This window comes from Bombus pascuorum, chromosome 3, assembly GCF_905332965.1.
Source record: "Bombus pascuorum chromosome 3, iyBomPasc1.1, whole genome shotgun sequence".
Taxonomy (NCBI): domain Eukaryota; kingdom Metazoa; phylum Arthropoda; class Insecta; order Hymenoptera; family Apidae; genus Bombus; species Bombus pascuorum.
This window is the reverse complement of record NC_083490.1, coordinates 5,445,527-5,468,710: the sequence shown is the minus strand read 5'-3', so window position 1 is coordinate 5,468,710 and position 23,184 is coordinate 5,445,527. Positions and strand designations below refer to the sequence as shown.

General features: G+C 39.5%; 1 protein-coding gene across 3 annotated transcripts in view; it reads left to right on the top strand.

The window, feature by feature from the left end:
* The window catches only part of LOC132905110 (protein sickie), a 192,660-nt gene that overhangs the window by 9,322 nt on the left and 160,154 nt on the right, over nucleotides 1–23,184 (top strand). Inside the window, exon 2 of one of the 3 annotated variants that reach the window (XM_060956079.1) lies at nucleotides 1,080–1,175. In XM_060956079.1, the coding sequence (XP_060812062.1) occupies nucleotides 1,110–1,175 (66 nt within the window). In that variant the 5' untranslated portion in view covers nucleotides 1,080–1,109. Of the gene's footprint in view, nucleotides 1–1,079; nucleotides 1,176–20,600; nucleotides 21,747–23,184 lie in introns of those variants that run through there. The other 2 variants (XM_060956076.1, XM_060956077.1) reach the window with 2 other exon arrangements.

Below are 23,184 nucleotides of genomic sequence, written 5' to 3'. Positions count from 1 at the left end.
TTCCGTATCGCGAGAGTGCTCCCTCTGTCTCTTTCGGTTGTTGAATATTCGTTCGCTCCGATTTTTCTTTGTCTCTCCTTCTCTCTATCCTTCTTCCTCAACCCCTGTTTTCCCTTTCTCTCTTTTGTCAACGAATAATCGGCGAACGCTGCGTTTTGTCGTCCAACGATCAGACCCTCGACGCTCGCGTTTCACCTCTGTTTTATTCCGAGTTGAAAGAGCGCGCGATGTTATCCTTGAACAGGACTTCAAGTATCGTAAAAGGCGCGGCTCTCTTTGATGATCCGCGAACGATCGCGGCAAACCCAATTGCTTTCATTATCGATCAGACTTTTGCAGGTTTAAGACCGTCGTTTGCTGCAGGCTCCTCTCTTTGCGATGACAATTTACGAGTTCTTCGGCAAGTTTAATCTCTTCGTCGTTACGTATCCTCATTGTTATGTCATGTTCTTTATCGCGTAACCAAGTATTTATTTTTTTACATTTGATATTGTTTTTCAATCAATTACATTCGCGAATATAGCACGAACGAAGAAATCGTATTTCCGATCAAAACAACGAATACAGAAAAGATAGTTGGCTACTCGAGCGATATATTCGATGGTTTTTTCGTTCTAGAAGAATATCAGGAAAACAAGGTGGTTCTCGAAAGAGACGAGAAACTTCGTCCCTTCGACCGGATGTGTCATTTGGTACCTGGGTCACGTAGCTCTTCGTATTGACAGGCCGACCAGCCAACCAGCCACCCTCTACCCTTCTCTCGTCTGCTCCGACTCTTGTTTCAGGCCTAGCTTTATCCAGATTCTGCGGAACAATTGCGTCCTCTTTTTGCTTTCACAGGATAACGCAAAGGATTATTGCTCGTTCTACTTCGAGAGTTTTATATTGTTTGAAATCTATGTTAAAAAAGAATCAAACGTGTGTGAGTGATTAAATTAACGAACCACTTTCTAATTTAGTATATAAGACATTTAAATATCTTGCTTAAATTTCCTCTGCTTCTACTTGTTCTACTAAATTTAACTTTCGTTATGTGTATCAAAGTAGAGTAAGTAACGCGTAGTTCTGTTTGCTTACAGAGTATTTAGTGTAGCAGATATGGTACAGCGATGAGCCTGCAGGCACAGGCTCAAGCACAACGCTCTGCGAGGTACTCCCCTCAGGAGACCATCAAGGTAAGAAATTACGTTTATATCGACTTTTCTTTTAGCCATGTTCGCGATGGTAAAGTCAGAATGTCGAATATTACGACAAAGATTCAATCGTGTCACTGCGACATAAAATCCTGAGAATGAACAAGGTTGTCGGTTGGTCGACACTTCGAAAAAGTAGAAATATCAGTTTGATCATCGAGATGTACTATTAAAGAACATGTTTACGATTATTCCAGCCAAATTGGAAACAATAGCTCCGACGCAAATTACATTCGTTTTCCTCGATGAGTTTTAACGTAATTAACACGAGCACTCTCTTCGGTGGTTGGTATCGTCACTACGTTCACTACAATTCGCTCCTCTCCTCGTTCATCATTGGGGTTAATCCTGTACGTGTTCGAGTGTACGCGACCTTGTATTACTTCCTGCGTACTCTGAATTCTGGTTTGACGGAACATCGGGGGGAAAAGAGTTCGTAATTTCGTGGCTATAATTATTGGTGTGAAAGTGGAATTCCACGCTATTGTACGCTGCTGAGGAATTCGCAGAAAAATTTATCGGACGCTCCAAAAATGTGGCTCGTTTTGATTGATTTCAAACGACTTTCAAATACACCTCGAATAGTATTTATTATTTAAAATAGCGCGTAGAAAATAATTATCGAATCCGCGATTTTTTTTTATTTTCTCCTTTCTTTTTTGGTAGTTGTCCATTACCGGATTCCATTAGAAATTATCCATTTGTTTCGGAGGCGAAATATTTAGTCTCTGTTTGCTGCGCACACGGAAGGTGGAATTTAACGGAATTAAGTTTCTTCTTTTCTACAGCTGTAACGCAATTAACAGAGGGATATTCTTATGCGATAATGTCTGGCCGTTAACTACGTTCCCATCCCTTTCTTAACGTTAATCTCCAGTCTAAACGGTTAATACCGTGCGCTCTTTATTTTAATTCTCCAGACTTACGGAAAAACTCTGTCTTTCTGCTGCTTCTTACAACAAACCAACGTTTATATAATTGAAATTCTTCATCATGATAACGCATCCATTGTTACTAAAATTAGGATTAGTGATAGAGTTACGAGCGAATATTATATCGTACAACATACTGCACATATTTGTCTATTAAATAAACTTGTAAACCGACTAATCGGATAACCAATAATCATCAATACTTATACAACCCTTTAAATTGATATCAAACAGGGTTGCATGGTGCGGTATAAATTGCGCGCAAAAGTTGCCGATTATTATAAACTGAACCTTCGTAGATTTACAATTAAGCCTGCATAGTGTCATTTTCTTTTATTTCACACGCTATACGACTGTTTATACGTGTAATATGTTACGAAGACTTTTATCGCTTTCCAACGGTGTACATAGTAAAGAGAGAGAGAGAGAGAGAGAGAGAAAGAGAGAGTGGAAGAGAAGGAAGAAAAAAGGAGAGAACGCGGGAATTCTCCGCATTGGCGTGGAGGTACCAAGCATAATTTTCCACATGAATGCACTGCCGACTCGTCGCTTTTTCCTAATGACTGTCTTAATTAATATCCACCTAGGCGCGGTTGCGTCGAGCTGTCTGTACGCGATCGCGACCTTGTCGTCCCCTCTTCGTACCACGGATAATTTTCCGCGCGAATGACCGAACTTCACTCTCGTTCGTCGTCGGCGAGCCGTTGGCCGTCCTCGCTGCTCTTTTTTCCACCTTCTGCGTTCGACGTCAGTCGGTGTCGAGGGCCTTTACACGACTCAAGCAGGCCTCGTGCGGATGACAAAATGCTAAAATTGCCGCGCTTCCGTGACGCTATTCTATCGCGCTATTCCAAGCGATTATCGATCTTTCGATAAATATTCCACTAAAATTAGAAGTTGGTCTCTGAACTTTGAACAATTGACTCGCATCTTTAGATTCTAAATTTTCACCATGTTCGTTGGACGAATTGTATCTGTGGTTTTTTGAGTTTCAATCGTGTTTCGCGAGAGCGTGGTGAGCTTCGTCGTGCTTCATTGAAACATTCGCGAAACGCAGGAATAAAATGCAACGTATTATCAAAAGCACGATGGAAGCTCAAAGAAATGGATCGTTCGTTTGCATCGTTAACGTTACTTAACGTACCGGACGTATGCTTGTAAACGAAAGAATATTTAGAGCATCGAAAGAAACAGATTGTTGAGAGTACAAAACGGTGTATGGGAAGTACGAGCAAGCAGGGAATGTTTGCTCTCAGCTGTGTGCCAACTCGTTCGCTGCTTGTACGCTCTCAATGCGCGTAACTGATTTCTGCTATGGAAAAGAAGCTAAACCCAGTTTACCTTAATTTATATCCGCAGAGTTATTCGTTAAAGATATCAAATAACCATTCGTAAGAATACCTTCGCGTTATTATAGTCTATGGGTTGGTAAAACGGTAACGTATTAACGGAGAAACGTAAATTAATTTTTACAGAGTTTGAAAAATCGACGAACCTTTGAACGTATCACTTCTCTGGCAAACCGACGATACGATTCGTACATTCGATCGACGCGAGGATAAATAAAAAAAAACGCTATCAGTCGGCCCTCAAAATTGACAATTTTTTAGATACAGCGGCTACAGGAAGTATTTGCACGTATCTTCCAATAAAACGGTTTTTTTTACCAGGATTCACGTTTCATTTTCGTAGTATGAATACGAAATTTAATGTACTCGGATCTAATTAATTAGTATGTAAATACTACGACAAACACAATGTTGAGCAAATACGTTTCCTAATCACCGTGCGTCACTCTTCTGGCGATCACGACGATAGGTCCACACCAACGATAGGTCCATACCAACGATAGATGCGAACGTGAAACGAAATTATGGTCTCAATGGATTTTCTTTTCTGGGAGACAAAAGCGTGTGGCTAACTGGTCTCAGCAAAGCTGCCGCTAAATGGTCGAGGTTTTCCAGCGGTGGTTTCGTTCCCTACTCCTCTCGGACGAGTGGTAAGCTACACAGACGAAGACGAAGAGATTTTGGGTGTCGAGTGAGCCACGCCCCGGCCATGAGGACGAGATGATACCATTTTGCAACCCTCTTGGTAGCTGGCTGAATCCCTCGGGACCACCTCCGTCCCTCCGTTGCGTAGATAATTAAAGATACAACGCCTACCTCTCGCAACAGGCCGAAGAGAGGGCATTCTCTGCTGCAAGATCCGGCAACACGGAGGGTGAGAAAGCGCTAAATTGGCTTACGCGCGCAGAATCTTGCCATGCGTCATACAACGTGCCTTTACCGCGGAAACTTCTGCCTGGATGAGGATTCCACGCTGCGACTTTCCCAAAATCCCTGTCGAATTTTCGCTGCCTCGGTTGATTATTTCTTGCTAAATTTACCGAAAAATATGTAGATGCGTACGACGAAGCTCTGTCTTCTCCCGCAACATAGAAACGCTTGGCAAAAGTGATCGCTGCCTTTCGAAGGGTTATCTGTACATTTTAGACATGCGTTCTCGTCTGTTTCTGTTTCGTTCTAGACGAAGGTTTTACGAATTTAATTGACTCGTAGACAATTTACACGCACGAAAGCAATTGAAAAAACCAGTCACATATTGCGAGAACTATTTTTTGAAAATTAAATTTGCACGCGAAATTCTCTTGGAAAATATTTACGTCAGAAATATCGATTTCTTAAAAGCGTTCGCACAACTTTATGGATTTGTCAGATATTGCTCATATCTCTGGATCAAATGAATCGCTCCCTTTTTTAGCTGCCTTGTATTAAAGCACACCCTCCCAACCACTAAATAACGTCAAAATCGAGAAATCAGACAAATTATACTTATCTATACTGTAATCTTTATTTATTGAAAATTAAGTCCTAGTTGAAAAGAAAAGAAGCTATAAAAATACTCAGATATTCACGGTTGTAGCTTACAAACTGTTACTGATTACGAAAAATATCATCAAAATATATTTCAACAAAGCCCCTCTGTGTTCCTTCGTTAAAGTCTGTCAAGTGTTCGTTCCATACCGTATGTCGGTAGACTATCTATCGTACGCGAATATTGCCAGTTCCATAGTCTTAGAGGACAGGAAGAATATACGCCTAATGGAGAGTGGAGAAACGCACGGTAAGATCTCGCGAGTGTCAACGTAAAAATTATTGCATAAGGGAGAGGAACGTGGGGTGAAAAACCGACTTGGGGGTGCGTACCTTGCCTCGTGTGAATGCCCTTCGAGCGTATTTGCACGGTCAGGCATCGATTAGCCATTCGAGGATCGACCTAACCATCGTTCCGGAATTGCCTCGATATCTCCGTGAATGCTTCTCTCAGGCACTCTGCCCCCGATGCGAGTTTCTCGCAACATATTGAGCACACACAGAACAGGAGGGTGGTTATCGTTGTAGCATCGATATCGCGAATACGACTCGAGATATCGTCATGAGACAATTTTATACGACTGTTCGTTTTGCTTCGATTAGAGTCGAGTTTTATGCCTGTGGACGCGCGGATCGTTCAACGACGAGACGCTCTCCTCGAATACGAGAATTCTCTAGAAGTAAAGTTTCGTTTCAGGCTTCCAGTGTTCGTTCGACGCAACACTTAATAACCATCGAGACAGAGTCTACAGCCCCGTTACCAAAATTATTAACTAGCGGGCTATGGATTAAGTAGAAGCTGCTTCTAGAGGATCTAAGAAGATATATTTAACCTCGTAGATGATAGGTCTTCCGATAATGGAATTTATGAATATCTTAGTCAACTTTCGTGAACATTTGTCGTCGAATTCCAACCGCTGATTATGGAAATTAAACACTTAGCGCTAGAATTATCGACGATTAAACGTATAAGACTTTGGATCAACTACGAAAGAATACACTCGGGGCAAGCTTTTGTCCATATACTATGTACAATACAATAATAACCAACGTATTATTATTATATTATTCTAATATTCTAAAATATATTTATTTTAGAAAAAGTCGTTCAAAATCCCGAAACTACACCGTTGTAAATCTATGATATCGTTATGAATAATCAAACATGTGGTTCTGGCGTTAAATTCTCACCTGGCTGAACAAATGTAAGACGTGTTTTGTAATCTATGAAAACGATTTTTGAAGAAACGCGATTTATACAACCATCTGGACGAAGGTTTGAGGTTATTTTTTTAAATCGTGCACACAAAAGTAGGGAAGTTGAGGAGTGGTAAGATAAGGTGCTCCCCAAGTTTTTCGCGTTGCCGAATTTTCCGCGCCCATGCCCACGTGCCACGATAAGCCTTTAATCGAAGATTAATATTACCGGGGTTGTTTGGTAGAACCCCTGTCACGCATCGCGATTAAGGGCAGACCTTACGTGCCGTGAGCTACTCTTTCTCTCTTCTGCAGATTTCTTTCCACATTTGCCTTTCTTTACTTTTCTTTCGGCGTATCATAAATACGCAATATTCTTTCCTCATCTTCTAACCTTTATTTTCTTAAACCTTTATACATATGTTTCTTTGTATTAGGTCGTCCGAAAAGTTTCTTTCGTTTTATAAGGAAATAATGGACACATAACGTTTTCCGTTTTATATTATTTTATCGAATTACGTACGATCCATTTTGCTCTATCAAAATAAAGATCACAACGTTTGACAGATTAGGTTTCACGTTTGTACAAAGATACGTCGTTGTAAAAGACGTGTCTGTAAAAGAAAGACATTTTTCGAACAACCTAATACATATATGCGCTCATTCGTCGAAAGTTCTATCTGTCTGTTTTTAATTAGAAATTCGACGTGGAAAGAGAGAAGAGCATTATGAGTTAAACCATCAACGTATTGCTTCTAGATCTTTATCATAATTCCTGTCAATATAGATAATTTCACGATCATTCTACTCGTGTCGTTTTAGTGACACGTGTTTTACTATCTTTTTCAATAAAAAACAAACAGTTCTTGAGCTAAGAAAACTCTTATCTTAAATGTTCGTTTTTTTTCTTTTTTATTTTTTTTTATTAAATGTATTTCGATGGCAGTTTCGTTTAATGTGCCGATTTACAGCGAGAAATAGTTGTCACGAAACTAGCACATTTCCTCTGGTAATTTGAATATCAGGCTCGTAGGAACGAAAGATATATAAGGAAATTCCGGTATCGCGATAGGTGAATAAAGGCGGTCATAAATCAAAAGTCGATATTAATTGCCATATCAACACTAGGGAGAAATGTTTACATATGCACCCCGGGTATTTCACTAATTATTCCCTTCTTAAATATCTCATAAATCATCGTGCAATTAGTGATAAGTACTTACATACGTGTAGAATTGTACGACGTATTTACGTGAAACCAGACACAGACTGTAGGACACGTAATGACACTATTACCGTTAATGTGTACGTCCTTGAAATTTCGATCAAAGGCTTTTCGTGTCCCTAATATCACTCGTTATCGTATTACCTCCTTCAGGGGCCAAGGCATAAGAAGGAAATTGAACTCACATCGAACTAGTGGTTAAATAATGATCAAATATCGTGCACGAAAATCTTTCCGTGCGTATAATTCAATTTATACCTATAATTATGCGTGTGAAAATTTAATATAGCTAAGTAATTCTCCAACGTTCGAAAATAAACGACAATCGTTTATAAAGCGAGGAGAAACGCATCTATTATTAATAATTAGTTATTATTGTTGAGAATTTCGGATCTTAATAGCCAAGATAACGGTATATGGACACTAAATTTACTCTTGGAATTTATATTAGAATGGTCACATATTTATTTGATAAATGATTCCGAAGATATTCATTGATACACACCTGCACGCTGTTAACCGACTCAACAGTTTACATTCGTTTGTTTTTGAGACGCCGCGCACACACATGCTTCTACACACTGATATTAACATACAAGTAGTACTATTACGCATCTAACCTAATCTAGCACATAAAATTATATATAATAAAAAATACTGTCTCGCTTCGCTGGAACAGCTGAATAACAGATTCAGTGAATTTTAACTCGCAATGAAATTACTAAGTAAACTTTACCCATGAAACTTCGAATCTTCCGAATTTGATCGTTCCATTACCCTCTCTCGACTTAGTCAAGGTTACGAAGTTCTAAACTTATCGCGCTATCGAGTCTTCTTTACCCCTTTACCCTCGCGCGCAGCACATTATTATGCATCCCCACGCTACCAAACTACAACTTTAATCATATTAAAACTAACGTCGGCCCCTTAACATGATAATATTATGAATATTACTCGGAATTAGGATAAACTTCGAAGTAGATCGAACATCAACCCTCCAATCTCTTTCGACAGATTCTTGTAACTTCTCGTTAGACGTATGTCTATCGTTACAACGTGATTTCTTTTGATTTCGAAGTTGTAAGAAAGCGTTGTTGATACATGGAACCTTGAAAGTTCTCCAACTTAAGCCCTCTTTCGCTCGCACTTTCCTCCTCGATTTCTTCCACTCTTTTCTGTTCTCACTTTCGTTGTCGTAAGAATTGAGAATCAATACCAGCGGAGTTTCTGCAACTTTACGCGAGGACTGCGGGGGAGGGGAGGGGGTGGGACCACCCGTGCTTCTAGAATTCGGGGAGGCGGGGGGTTTCAGGATATTTATGTGACAGCAGCTGTAACGTTCCAACCCCAGGGCTCGTTGGCTGGTTGGCTCAGGCTGTTTCAAATTCTAAGCCCTAATACCGCTTCTTTGGGGTACCTCGGGAAATATCGCGGGCCAAAGCAAGAAAAAAGAAAGATTCCACGTGCTACTCACCCCAGCGTGACATCATTTTGCTAAGAATGTATCGGAGAACCGTACATTTCTAGCTCTTATAGGGCCGTTAGTAAATCATCGTTGTACGTAGATAATTTCTGCCGCGATATATTAACCTTTGTCGTGTTCCTGAAATTTACCGCAGTGATGTTATATCGCATCGTAAATAGAAACGAGGCGACGACAATTTGGCGAAAATTATGGCACGATATAAAGGAAAACTAGTGTCCTGAGTAATTGTAATTTTAATATTTTACGTTGTAATGTACAATTGTGTAAACGATTATAAAATCTGTATCGTAAATGAGGCGGAACAAGCAAAGTGTTATGTACCGTCGATGTTCAGTGTACTTCTGTACTTTATGTACGACCTGTTCATAATTTTCAATTAAAAGCTATAGCGAACCCATGTATAACGATATATTCGTAAAGGGAGCTTAAAGCGCTTCGAATCTCGAAAACTTACTGTAAGAATTTCGTATTCTATTTCACGTTTATAGAGCCGACGCTTTTCAGTATTGTATAATAAATTATTGTAATCTAAAAATCACATTTATCGAATTATCGATGAGATTGTATATTGAAAATATCGTATGGACGCTGGTTACGATGGTCGAAGAACTAGAAGAACAAGTAGTATAAGTTAATCTATAGTCAGACGTCCAACGCTAAATCTCCCATTGTCTACACTAGTAAGTAGAAAATACTGGCAATGAAAATAATTGTTTACAACTGTAGTAATATCATTTCATTTCGTCATCGTTCGAGATGAAACACGAGCAAGAAATAAGAGAATGTAGGGAATTAATAAAAAGGCAGGTTATCAGCGGTTACACATACGCATAAATTATCGTATCGCTTTGTGCAACAGAAAGTAACGAGCAAAAAGCGGTCTGCGTGCAAATTCTCGAAAGTTTTGCTGGAAGGCTAAGGGAGAGCTAGTGAAGGCATGCGTGATACTATGTAACGTAAGGGTGGAGAGTCGAGAGGGGCATGAAAGGCAAAGGAAAGATAGTGGCCAGCCATAAAACCGAATGATACTGTCCTTTCCCATGTTATAACGAGTCTTCGATACTCGAGTTTCGTTTACCCACTTGTTCGCGTGTTAATGACCATTGGAGAACACGAAATGAAAAATTGAATATTAGTGGCAGATAAACACGCTACAGGATCGAGGATCAAGATCAATTAATTCTCGGTGGTTTCTGACGGTGGCATCGACGTACACGTGCGTGAGCGCAATCTTGTTCAAACAATTAGTCTTTCTGCGAGACGTTGAAACGCACGGTTGTTCCTTTGAAATGCTCGTCGGAGGAAATGAGTGCGCACATTTAGGCCGATAATATTTTTCCACCGATCTTACCAAGCCAGAACGTTGACAATAAAATTATTACTCTATGAATTTGTTGTCGTTCAAATATTAAAGTTTATTGTATAAACTAAAATATGTTGAAATTCTTTTTCAAAATACATTATCCAACTTCGACGAGAGCTTCGATGACGGCTTTCGATGCGAAAGAGAGAAAAAAAGCGCTACAAGGCGATTAATCTTGTCACGGTTAATTTCGTTTTAATTCGTCCGGCGATTCAACCGTAAATCAAACGGTATGTCTAGGTTCGTGATATCAAACGGGACGAAATTCGTCAACACCGGATCCGCGACTGCTAATACGGTTTCCTCCGTCACAGGGAGCGGAAAGTGAAACGGAACGTTCTGGTGAATAAGCGAAACGAGAGAAAAAGCAAAGGCTGACGACACGCGGAACGATCCCCTTGAAAGTTTAAAGTCAACTTTCGCTTTTCCAGCGTCGATCCACTGGTAATGCCCTCCTGCTCGGCGTGCCGTTCTCCATTCCCCTATCTCCAGGAGTCAAGGTAATACTCGGCCGCAATAAACGCGGCTCACGGACTAAACTTTTCCTGGAACGGGACGCGCATGATCTAACAGCCACGTGGGAAAATCCGCCCCCTCGCTTCGTGCCGTTTCGTCGACGTGAAAACGCTGTATCGCGAGGGGGCGCATCGTTTTCTGCCGTTTCATAGAACAGGACCGTTTCCTCTTTTTCCCTCTTTTTTTTTATTCCTCTCTCGAGTACGTGACTGAGAATTCGGATTTGATTTCACTTTGACACTAGGTTTAGGCGCTAACAGATCCTTTCAACCGATCGATACTAGTAAAGTATTTTTTGAAAACTCGTCCAGTCTTATGTTCGTCTGTTAACTATTATTTCATCGTATTTTAATATGGTAGATTACCGTTAAAATCTATTACTTATTCGTTAATACGATTTATCTGATAATTGGTCGAGTTTATGTGAACGTTGCGTCATAGATTTCTAGCTTGATAACGTCACGTGTCCGAGTCATCATTGTACTTCTTTTGCAGTATCTATATTTTGTCCTATTATATCAAGTTCGACCTACATTTCTACAAAGGACATTTCAACGATAGTTATGACAAAATTGCTTTCTGCCAGATGGTATTCTATGACGTGCTCCTTTTTTGGGAAAGCCGCAGGTAGTTTGAACGTGGAGGGTGCGCGCGTGCGGGACAAAAGTTTCTCGGTGCTTCGAATTAATGGCAAATCCATAGTGGGAGCAGAGCGCGCGTAAGCTCGGCCCGACCTTGCTTCGCAAGCGCGATCTTCCGCTCGTGTTTAGTGCTTCGAAAGCTCCATCTCTCGAGATACGTCGGTAAACTACGTCGGAAACTTAACTCTCTTCTGCTCGAGCGTAGCTTATCCATCGAGCTTTTGACCGTCGTCGATAAACGTGTTTCACATGGAATAATCATAGTTTGAAATTACATAATCCGTAATAAAAATAGACTGTGAATATTTACTCGAATTTATATTTTTAACAATATAACTAAACAGAGATTTGTTTCATCTGTTAAATATCTTAACGAGTTCTTTCATTGGGATATTTTATACACTTTTGGATATCACGCGTACATTTTTGCATCGTTGAATTTCCCATAAGCGCGTAAAAGTTCGCAATTTTACAATAAATAAAAGTAAATTCCACAAAAATGTAACCACCGTTTGCTTCGTTAAATCGAAACACGTTAATAATATTCGTTTGTGGCTGTTACAAATTTCATAACTAAATTACCCAAGATTTTATTATTGTCATCGATCAATGAACTTTGAGGAAACTAAGTTTCTTGTGCAACAATCTGGTACTGGAGATCTACAGTCTTAAACACGTCAGGCTAATTATTCCGATCGTGATGTATCATTCTAATCACGTACAAAGGGTGCAGCCTGGAACGCACGTTTCCTATTAAGGCTCGTTTGCCTCCCAGATTCAATTTACTCGTTCGATCACGGCAATATTGTAGTTGGAATTGTATAATATTCGATGCGTTTACGCGAGCAAAGCATGAGCTAAATGATGCATGCACGCGTGCACAGCTTAAGCTGATTCAAGGGGATGAGAAGGGGAGGGAATTGGCAAGCGATGCAGAGTATCACGGGGGATGCTTATTCCTGTGTGCAACACACGGGGGTGCAAGCTTAATCTTCGGACGAGCCAGGCGGGTAACCTATAACGGGATGTGTCGGGATTATAAGTTGTAAGCTCCGACCCGCGAAATCCTATTCGTTAATACACGAGCTTGTGGTCAACCCGCAAGTGGATCGAGATTTTTTGTTGTTCGACCAGTTCTCTTTTGCGTGCGAACCTCAGGGATTATCTTTATCGCGACAGCGTTGATGAAAGTATTAAGCAATTTTAATGATAAAAAGCGGCGTTTAATTCTCTAACCCTTAAATGCATGATCTTCTCCAAATGCATTGAACGTTTCTTGAATAATCGATCGAGTAACAATAAAATATTTTAAAAGGAATAACAATGATAAAAAAAGAAGACGAATAATAAAACGGGAAATAAAGCTGGAAAATTAAGTTAACGAATTCAACCTTAGAGGGAAAGAAACGAATTCATGTCTAGACGAAGAAGGGTTGGCTTATTCTCAAAAGTAATGATTTAAGACCTATTTGGCACGGATCGTTTATTTCCTGAAAACTCGAGGCCAGGGAGGACTTTGTTTCAGTGGGAAGGTTTGATTCATTCTCGGAGTATGACTAGCTTCCTCAGTATGAGTCATGTTTTCAATTAAAAGATACTGTTCTGACATCATGGAAATTAAACTATCTTGTTAAATTAGGAAGAACATATTCCTTTCGTCATATTAAGAGAAAAAAAGAAAAGATAACAAGCTACTGTTTGTTTCATGAATCTATTCGAGATATACTGTGGTTTCTCATATTTGTGGATTACATTTTATGATGTTTCTGTCCCCGTGATCGGGGAATGGCAATGGACGTAGTTTGATGGAGGAGACCGCGATGTTGGCGCTGAAGGTCCATTATGCTACCGCGATCCCTCGCAAAATCGACGTCAAAATATATCCCACGCAATCCTGCGTAGCATGAACCCTTCATTTTCAACGCTTAAGCGCACATACCGAATTTCCAATATTTTTCATTAAACTTATGCTTTGACCGATAATAATTACATAGATACTATATTGTCTAGCCTTTAAATAAAGAGAAATATAATTTGGAATCATCAACCGTACAACGAACAACACTTTACGAAATTAGAAGAAGACAATTGTCCCTAAACTAGCGTTAAAACATTTTAAGATATTACGCGTTTATACGTAGTTAAAAATGCACCAACACAATTTACAAAACGTGTCCGTGTCGGTCTCCTATTTTTACGGTCCAGATGAAGAGTTAGGGGATGTGTCTTGTGGTGACTGGTTCGTGGTATGGGGTTCCAAGACCCTGTTACGGCTGCCGGGTAGACCGATGAGATTTTATCCAAATGATATTCATGGGCAGCGCGCATTTCGCTACGAAAACAATAAGATGAAACCCGTCGGATAAGCTGAAGTATCTATTATCATTGACACAACTAGCGATAATATACTTTTAAAACCGCATTCGAATACTGAAATTTCTTATTTGCTCTTCCCTTGCGTTTTAATATATACGTTTTAAAATACTTTGATTGGAAAAAAAATCGCATTAATTAAACACATAAAAAGAAAGGTAAAATATAAATATTTATTGCGTACATCTAATTGTATATATCTATACGTATATACTCATTCTTTACATTTAATTCTCACGAACGTCATAATGAAATTCACACATCTTTTTTTCATCGGCTTTTGTTCTCGTTGATTAGAATCTCCATTATGCTCTGTCAAATAAAATTGTTTCTATTCCATTGCGCACTGCCTAGATATAACAGTAACCGTTTCTCTCGACACATGTTTGAACGAAAGGGTTTGTATAGCGGTAGATGGACGTGTCTTGTGGAATTCATAACAACGTATTGGTAAGAACGAGTGTTGCTCGTTGCAATATGGTACGATCATGCACCAACCCCGTAGCCGAATGTAATTAGTTTTTAGCCCCAAAGCTATGATAGGGAGTTGGACTAGGCGCCTAGGGTCCCATGGACTTTTCCATGTGCACCCACTTATACTCCTAGCGCCCGATCTAACGCTGGAGGGTGGTTGTGTGCCTAGGGGTGGTTTCAGTTTGCCCGAGGCACCCTCGGCAAGTGCATCTATTGTCTGAGTGCAAGAACCCAAAAATACGCTTATCTGTTTCATTGACGGCCGAGTCGAACTTCGTGATTCCTTTCAACGCCTCTGGTAGACGAGTTTTTACGTTCTTTCGCCTTTTTCTTTCGATTACTCGCGCTCTTATTGCTTCGGTATCTAGAGCTTCTAGAGTGTGAAGCAAAGCGAATTAAAGTGATTGGATATCGGTATGTGATCGATACTGTGAGTTCTCTTTTTCAAAGGGAATTAAGAAGTCCAAGTTAGTGATGAACTAAATCTGCTTTATAATTAAGTGAAATGTCGAATGAAATATAAGTGAAAAGTAATTTACTTGATTATAAATATGACGGTGTTTCGTGATATCTTTCGTAGTAACTGTGATTACCGTGCTTGATAAGAATAAAGATGGGAAAGTGTCAGCAGAATTTCCGTTTTGATACGGATATCAAGTAATTAATGTGATTAAAATATTCCCTAATTATCGGCTACATATTTTCCTTTCGTTTAATTTCGTTTCGAAAGTGCGATAATTTTGAGAAAGTTATAATGGCTATTCGAACGTTATGTTGTTTATTTTTACACATTTTCTCATTGAACATAAAATTACCTAAGTGTCATCAGAACTTCCGATTCGATACAGACATAAAATAAACTAATACGTTAGTGATAATCAAATATGGAAAAAGATATTAACATGTCGTCAAAGAGAAGAACTTTCCACGTGGATTGGGATTCTCCCAGTCATGAAACCGGTACTGTAAAAAGGAGGCCCACGTCCTTGAATACACCGGTTCCGATCTCAAGCAATTGCTTTGAAAATGTAGAATATTACGAAGTAAAAGATTGTATTGGTGGTTACGGCCTAAGGCTTTTGAAATCGTTCGATAGCCGATTGCTAGGATATGAGAACGTCGCATCCGAATTCTTTTCAAGCAAGCGCAGATCAAACGAAATGGAAGATACCGCCATTAAAGATAATGGAAACGGTTTAGAGCACCCTCGTTCTTGTGCAACCCCTTGCGAGGGAGATACGCGTAGAAAGAACGAAGATGCTGAAAAATTTCAGGATTTGCCATCTAATATAAGATCTTTCAGCGAGGACCGAAATTTAGCTTGCAACTATATCGAAGAAACATTATCAAGTTCGTATAATTCACTTTTAGAGAATTCGAATGATACAACGAAAGAAAAAGATATGGAATTTATCAGCAAAATAAGAAAGCACGTGGAAACTCAAGAAGATAGTGCCGATAAAATTAAAAGTAACAGAATGGAAGATTCTATTAATTTATTATTTGAATTAACCGTAACAAATGACACAGACGATGCAGGCCAAGAATTATCGAACGAAAGTTCGAAAGTTAATACGAAGAGGGATTTTGATTTAAAGTTATATCGAGAATCTTTCGAATGGAAATCAAAGGTATCGAAAGTTATGAAGGTTTCCGGAGCAAAGCGGAAGTTAAATACGATCAAGACAAAAAGTTTGATTCCAAAAGCAAGACCGAAGAAACAGATTTCGAATGGACGAGGTCTTGTAAATTCTAGTTCGGAAAGTTCGGGCATAGGTTCCCCTCTGTCGCCTTTATCGCCGTTAAAGGATACATCGACTAACGTAAAAGGTATATCAGGAACTTCGATCAAGAGCAGTGGCAGCAAAAGTTCCGGATTCGGATCTCCAGATTCACCGTTGTCCCCGGAGAGTCAGAAATATACAGCGTTTTACTTGATCGAGGAGCAATTGGAGAAATTGCGAAACTGTCCTTGCGAGAAACGACAAGCTCGGGTAAACTTTTTCTTTTCTACAATTTACATGTCAAGCATCGTTATTGTCGTTCGTTAATTGTTGTAATTAGAAACTGAGTAAATTCTAACCTCTATAAGATGTATGTTTGCAGTAGATGCCTTGCAATTTCCATATTTACGTAATATACATTTTCGAATTTGTTTCAAAACATTGTTAACATAATATTCGCGATTATTCGTTATTATAAGATTTCTGAAAGTTTCATATATCACAAATAGCATGTTGGTTAAAAGTTCCCCATAAGTAGTCAAACGTTTCTATGAGTCACTATACATACATGTATAGTTATACAATCGTAACAATATATTCCACGAAATCTACGAACGTTTAGCCAATTGTATGTCACGAAAAATCGGAAGGTCTAGTAATACTTACGGAGACAGCTATAAATCTTATGAGTCACGTTCCAGGGGCGAAGCAAGTCCCGTGGGTGTGCAACCACGTGGTGCAAAGGAATTACGTTCACCCTCTTTTGACGATGCGTTTCTCCACAAGCTACGGCGCGGTACGGCGCGGCGCGATCCTATGCGTGTAAAGCGCGCGTGCTTCTCATTCATGAGGATGCTTCCTCGCTAGCGTTAACCTTGCATTCCTGTTTCTTTCTGTTAGACCCTTCACGAGATCCGACATACCGTTCAAGCTTCCCATTAAAGAGAAAGGTTATTAGTGTTGTTATTTCTTACCGAGGGATGGCGACACTTCACACTTCGTAAATACGTATACATTATACATTATCGGTCTAAGATACATTCGATAAAACAAAAAATAGATAAATTTGTTTGAGATTGCTTAAACGATGCGCTAAATTAATTATATTTTATCAAACCTTTACACATTTTCAATAACGTTTTAATTATAAGAAGAAACTGAGTCGAATATGACCTTAGCTAAGCATATTGAATTCGAATCACGTATGGTTTCCCGCGAAATTAATATCTTCAAAATCGAATAGATCCTCGATACGGCGTCAGTAGTCGATAGAGATTGGTTTTTGTCGAGTATGGAAGGAAGCAATTCCCTCCTAAAACGTTTGTCCTGCTCGTAAGGAATTCGAATATCCTTCTTAGGTGAACCAAGCTCATCGACCGTTTATTCCGCGTGGTTCACCACCCTCAGTCGCGAAACCACTTGCGGGAGATATAACGCGGTTATACGTGCACCGTCCAAATGTGCCACGGCATTCTTTTTCTTTCGAGTGATATCGACTCTGTAGGCGAATCTCCTTTTATTTCCTGTTTCGTATTTGCTGAGCCCTCGGGACGATTATAACTAAACCTTCGTGTACCGGAGCAGAGACAGGTAAGATCAACTAGTCACGAGAGCTTTCTGTATAAGGGAATACTTCTTTTTATTCGTATACTTTCAAATTTATCACGAATGTTGTACCAGCTTGTACGATGCTTTATCGTTTAAATTAATCATCAAGAATTATTAAATTATTCTCGTTTTCTTCGCTACTAACAATAAGAAATGTATGTATTATATTGACGTAATTTTGTTTTATGCATCCTAACCTTTAACGTCTCTATCTATTTATGCAACAAATTTTTAACTTCGTCGATGCTAAAGATATCTGTACTAGAGAGATTTATTGCTTTATATAAAATATTTATCCGGGATTTGAATATCATCAATTAAATTCCGAGCTATTTTTAACTTTCAGCTTCAAACAAAAGCCTATTATAATTACGTATCTACTAAATAAAACGTCATCGGCTGCGCGCGCATGTCAGATATATTTACATCTTTAGTGAAAGTAATGTTTCGAACGAAACGTTTTTATTTAACATTTTTTAATTACTTTTATATTTATATGTTCAAATATTAAGTTGTCTTTTATATTTCCATAGCTTTTAATAATAATATTACCATTAACTGCTTTTTATCATGTTTATCGTCATGTTATACATATAAGGTATCATTGTTGTTTGAACCAATACAGCAAAGATTCAGTTTAAATAAAATGGTTTGGCGATGAAATTGCAATTGAAACGATAAAAGATATAATACCGCGTATATTATGCGTTCAACAAGTTGTAGAACGAGTATTACCAGACAAGTTCACTGGATTGATCTAATGGGTTCATTAAGTATAATGTAGAAAAACCAGTTAAATAATCGATGCTTCTATCGATGAAAGTTTCGATCGAACGAAAGCGAATGAGGATCGTATATGAGGGGTCCTTGTGTACAGAGGGATTCACTTTCATGTGGAAAAAGTGATTCGTAATAATCCCGAAGCCAGTGACATGGCAATAACGTTTTCCGTAAGCCACCCTTTGCGTAGTCGGAAGTTGGTAGCGGTTGTCATCGACTTCTCGATAATTTCCACGTTTCTTCGACTGTGTAAGCAGTGCTTTCTAATCGAAATAATTGGGAGCCCCTGATCCAAAGGGCTAAGCCACAGGGTCGTTGGTCTGCGTTATTATATTGAATTCGTGGAAACGAGAAAGTAAGTCGCCGGGAAGGCCATTGAATGGGAAACTAGAAATCGGGAAGCAGACAAGCATAAGCTTGGTGTGGCTTTATTAATTATTTCGAGGGCTCTCTAATCACCCCTTCGCCACCATGTGTGCCTATACAGATGCGAAGGTATTGATTTTTCTTATTTACTGATAAAAAAGTCTTGCTATATTATGAACTTATATCATGAAATTCTTATAATACCTTTTCCTCGCTACTATTCGTCGTTAGTCCTGTAAAGTTTCTTCTAACAATACCCATTTTAATAAAAAATTTGATAACAAAGTCTTTGAATAAAAAATAGAGTGGATCTTTGATAAAGCCATAAAGCTAAAATTAATATTATTAATAACTTAATATTAAAAAATCTAACTAACAAACTTATAGTTTAATAGTGTAATATATTAACGATTAATAAACTAATACTTTGTTGCGTGAAAATATCTTTATTTTTCGAATTCCTATTGAAATAACAATATTATATCTGTCTATAAATCGTATCGCGTCGTTCAGTTAACCCTACTCGCGTAACTAGAAAATCTGGTTAGATGGTCATGGGTTACTTATCATGCATCCAAAATCTTCTGGTGCGCTGAGCATTTGCTATCAATATGTAGATCCAGTCAGGGTTACGGTGTGCTTGCACTGTACCGACACTCGTCACGTTGTCGTACGAAGGGGGATTTCTTCGAGGGTGGAACGTTTTCATGTACCTTTTCCATACCGGCGCCGATTCCACAGTCATCACCAGGAGACCAGCAGCCTCCTCTTTTTTCTCGAGTGCTTTTATAATATTCACCCCCGTGTACACACGCCTCGCTTGTGATTTTTCTTGCTCGAACCCCTCTCGAAAATAGCACCGACGCGACGATCGGAGATCGGGGAAACCACCTTTCGATATTGACCCTCGAAGCTTTTGTCGGTCTCCTTATCGCGGTTTTTCCTCTCGCCAACAGGAACCACGAAAAATAAGTATGTACCTAGACGTTTTAGAATGGCGCTTTCTTACAAGTATGTCGTCGATCTTTCGATCCCTTTAACAACTCGGTATAATAGAGAGCACCGTTGCGGTGCTTCTTATGTGATAAAAAGAAAGAGCATACACAGGAGAACGATTTCTAACGCTAGAATTTTTAATACATGGTAAATATTTAAATTATCTTTGCAGTTTTGAGATAAAAAACATGAGTGGGAGGAGCGTTGTCTCTATGCAATGTCTGCTATTATCATCGAGTACCATCCTTTTCTTTTTGCATTGAAACGAAGTTTTAAATTAATACGAACATAAAAGGGTAGGTTTTTTAGAACCATTTATTTCAGTTAGTTTGATTTTAATAAAACAATTTCTTGAACTATTAAAAGCTGAATGCTTGTCTTCGTTTCTCAAGGCGGACTATTAAATTCTGTACGTACGTATTACTTTTTGATATTCATCAAATATAACGAAATATAACGAAGCAAAATTAAATGAAAATAAACACACGGATATGTAACTTCTATGTCATATAGCGTATAGGGAATCTGCGAGGTTATCGTATTCCCGCGTTGTTCAAAGGAATTAATAGTCAGCTATTACGTGGCACGTGCGTGAAAATTCGGTAGAAAGGTGTCAAGTAACTTTGTAAAGTTACTGGTTGGAAATTTCGTGGCAGTGCCGTAAGTGAAATAATTGCGGCTTCTCGCCGCTTCTCATTTAGTCGCGCTTCGCCGTGCGAACATTGTTGTAGATTCGATGACGCGATGTGCGCCCGCGCACAAGCGCGCCACGGCTACGTCGTCCTGTGGCGCATCGGACGCTTTGAAACACCGTCAGTCCTGCCGAGGATCCTTCTAAGGGTGCTCGCTCTATATACTTGGAGGATCGTACGATATAATTTGTAAAAGACGGTTCGCGATTTCGTTCCTTCGTTACTCCTCCTTCGTGCAAAGAAACGTTTTTCTAGGTCATTGTATAGTTCTCTCTTCTCTTTTCCGCGAAGTATGTTCATTTATATACGTCAAACTGATAATTGATTCTCTTCGAGAACATCATCGATGAAATTTTTATAAATATAATTTATCGACCTTCGTATGTGTGCAATATTATTTTTATACTTTCATAGAATAATCATGACACGCGTATACGTGAGATAGCAAGAGATAAAAAATTGTGTGAGTGAAGAATTAGAACGACAGCAGGGAAAAAGACGAATAGAACGTTCGAAAAAGCAAGCACAAAGTATCGATGATTTATCGGGAAATTTTCAGTGGTTCGAAACGATTTTTGCCACGTTGCAATGTGGTCACGATGTCCGGTGCATCAGGACTCAAGCCATCCGTGATATTACCTAGGAGCAATAACGGCGCCAGGAGTAAAATTTGCAAATTGACTTCGCCGAAATCTCTGATATCCCCTTTAACTGGAAATTCGTCGAAGAAGTCGCAAGAATCCGCCACGGATTCTCCATCGTCCAGTCCCGCCAAGTCTTCCGTGTCGTCGACATCCCCACGTCGAAGTGTTCAAAACGTGGAATCCAGTAAAAAATCGCCTAAAAGGTATTCGCAGCAAGAGGAGCGACAGCAAACGTTGCAGGTGCAACCGTACTGTCCGAAAGCTTCTCCGAAACGTTCACCCAGAAGATACATATCTGTGTTTGAGGAAGATTTTCTACAAGACGAGATGGTTCTCGGGCTTCGTGTCTCTTCCACGGGTGGTGGAAACGAGCCAGGAATGTCGTTTTTAGAATTCGAGTCGCTTTACACGTTAGAAAAGGAGTTGATGCAATCGCGACAAGATGTAGGTCAAGTGGACGACAAGTGCATCTTTGGTGGGTGGTTTGGTAGACGAGGCCTTTACACCGAGCTACCCGAACCACTGTACCAACAAGCGATCGCCGCGGCAACTACTACATCATCCCAGATCCCAACAGAGGGATTCAGCTTCGCACCTGGGTGGTCCTTGAATGTCGAACACTTCTATCAGTGGCAGAATCGGGGCAAAACTACGCAGCAGGTATTGAATTTTTCAAAATTTCATCGAAACGTTCTCGAGAAGATGTGATGTTAATACGAACGAGAACAATGAACAGGGTGTACTATTTCATAAAGTTAAAGATCAAAAGATAGATACACCATGTACGTACGATGTGAATAAGTCTCATCCATATTCGATAAATCAATATCTTTGCTTTACATGTATGGAATTATTTGATTGGTTTTAACGTACTGTATATACTATCTAGATCGCTTTTATCACGTATCTTCTAGATTACTTGTATTTCATCGTTGCTGATTTTAAGTAAATAAGTAAATCTATGGGTATCTATATCTTATCGAAAAAGCTATAAAAATATTCGGAAAACCGAAAGCTATAATTGACGCGGTTACCCGAATTCTCGAATTGGAAATGAGCTGTCAAGAGCACACGTCGTCGTTTGTCTCTTCGGCTGACTACTATACACCTATCTAGAGGTTGATGCGCGAGATCCCGTTTACTGTGGGTCGCGTTACGAATTAATTGAAAAACGAAAGCAATCTCGCCAAAGCTTGCCGTCAGTCGCGCACGAATTGCGAACTCGAATACATTTAACGCGAATCACTTCTCTCTTCTGTTATTCTATTTGTTCCTTTTGCCTCTCTGGCTGCGCGCTTAGTTATCCGTATTTATGCGTGACATTTTCCGTGTTTCCTCCTCGATTTCGATTCCGCGCGTTATCCGTCTCGTTTCCCCCATTCTATTCATTTCCTCTTTCTTTTTTCGTTTCTTTTTTTTTTTTTGTTTTCCACTGGCCCTCCATCTTTCTGCTGGCTGTTGCTCATTGGTTATTCGTACCCTCTCTTCCTCCGTATCGCTCTATCTCTATCCGTTGGCCAGTTCGTTTCCTGTTCTCTTTCGCGTTTCATCCCTCGAGGCAGATTCGAGCAAGAACCGATTTTCACGTCCCTCATCGAGCTAATTTCGGCAACCAAGCTGCAAATTTGCGGTACGACGCTATCGAGTTTTACTTCATTTCACCTGTGCCGCGGGCAATTTATACGATGGTACTTTGTTCTCGTCATTTTCAGCCTGGAATTGATAAAAGTGATGGGACGTTCGGCCTCTCCGATTTACGAGTTCCTCTCTGTACCGTGATTGTACTTCGATTTGAAATATTTAGCGGGCAAAGCTCCAGTCAAATTTGCCAAATAATCGTCTTTTTTCACGATCAACGACTCGTTATTCACGTTATTCGAGATAAATTTATTCACAATTATATCTTGCGTTTTACTCCTAGCGATAAAAATGCACCGCGTACTACGAACCAGGGCAAAAGTGTAGTTTCCTTGATTCGATTCCATTGAAATCGAGTTGTTTTTATTTTCTCAATTTTTAATTTTAATTTTCTCTATATCATTGGCAATTTTTCCACAAAGGAAATTTAAAGATTCTCAGAAAGAGGAGCGGTTGGTGA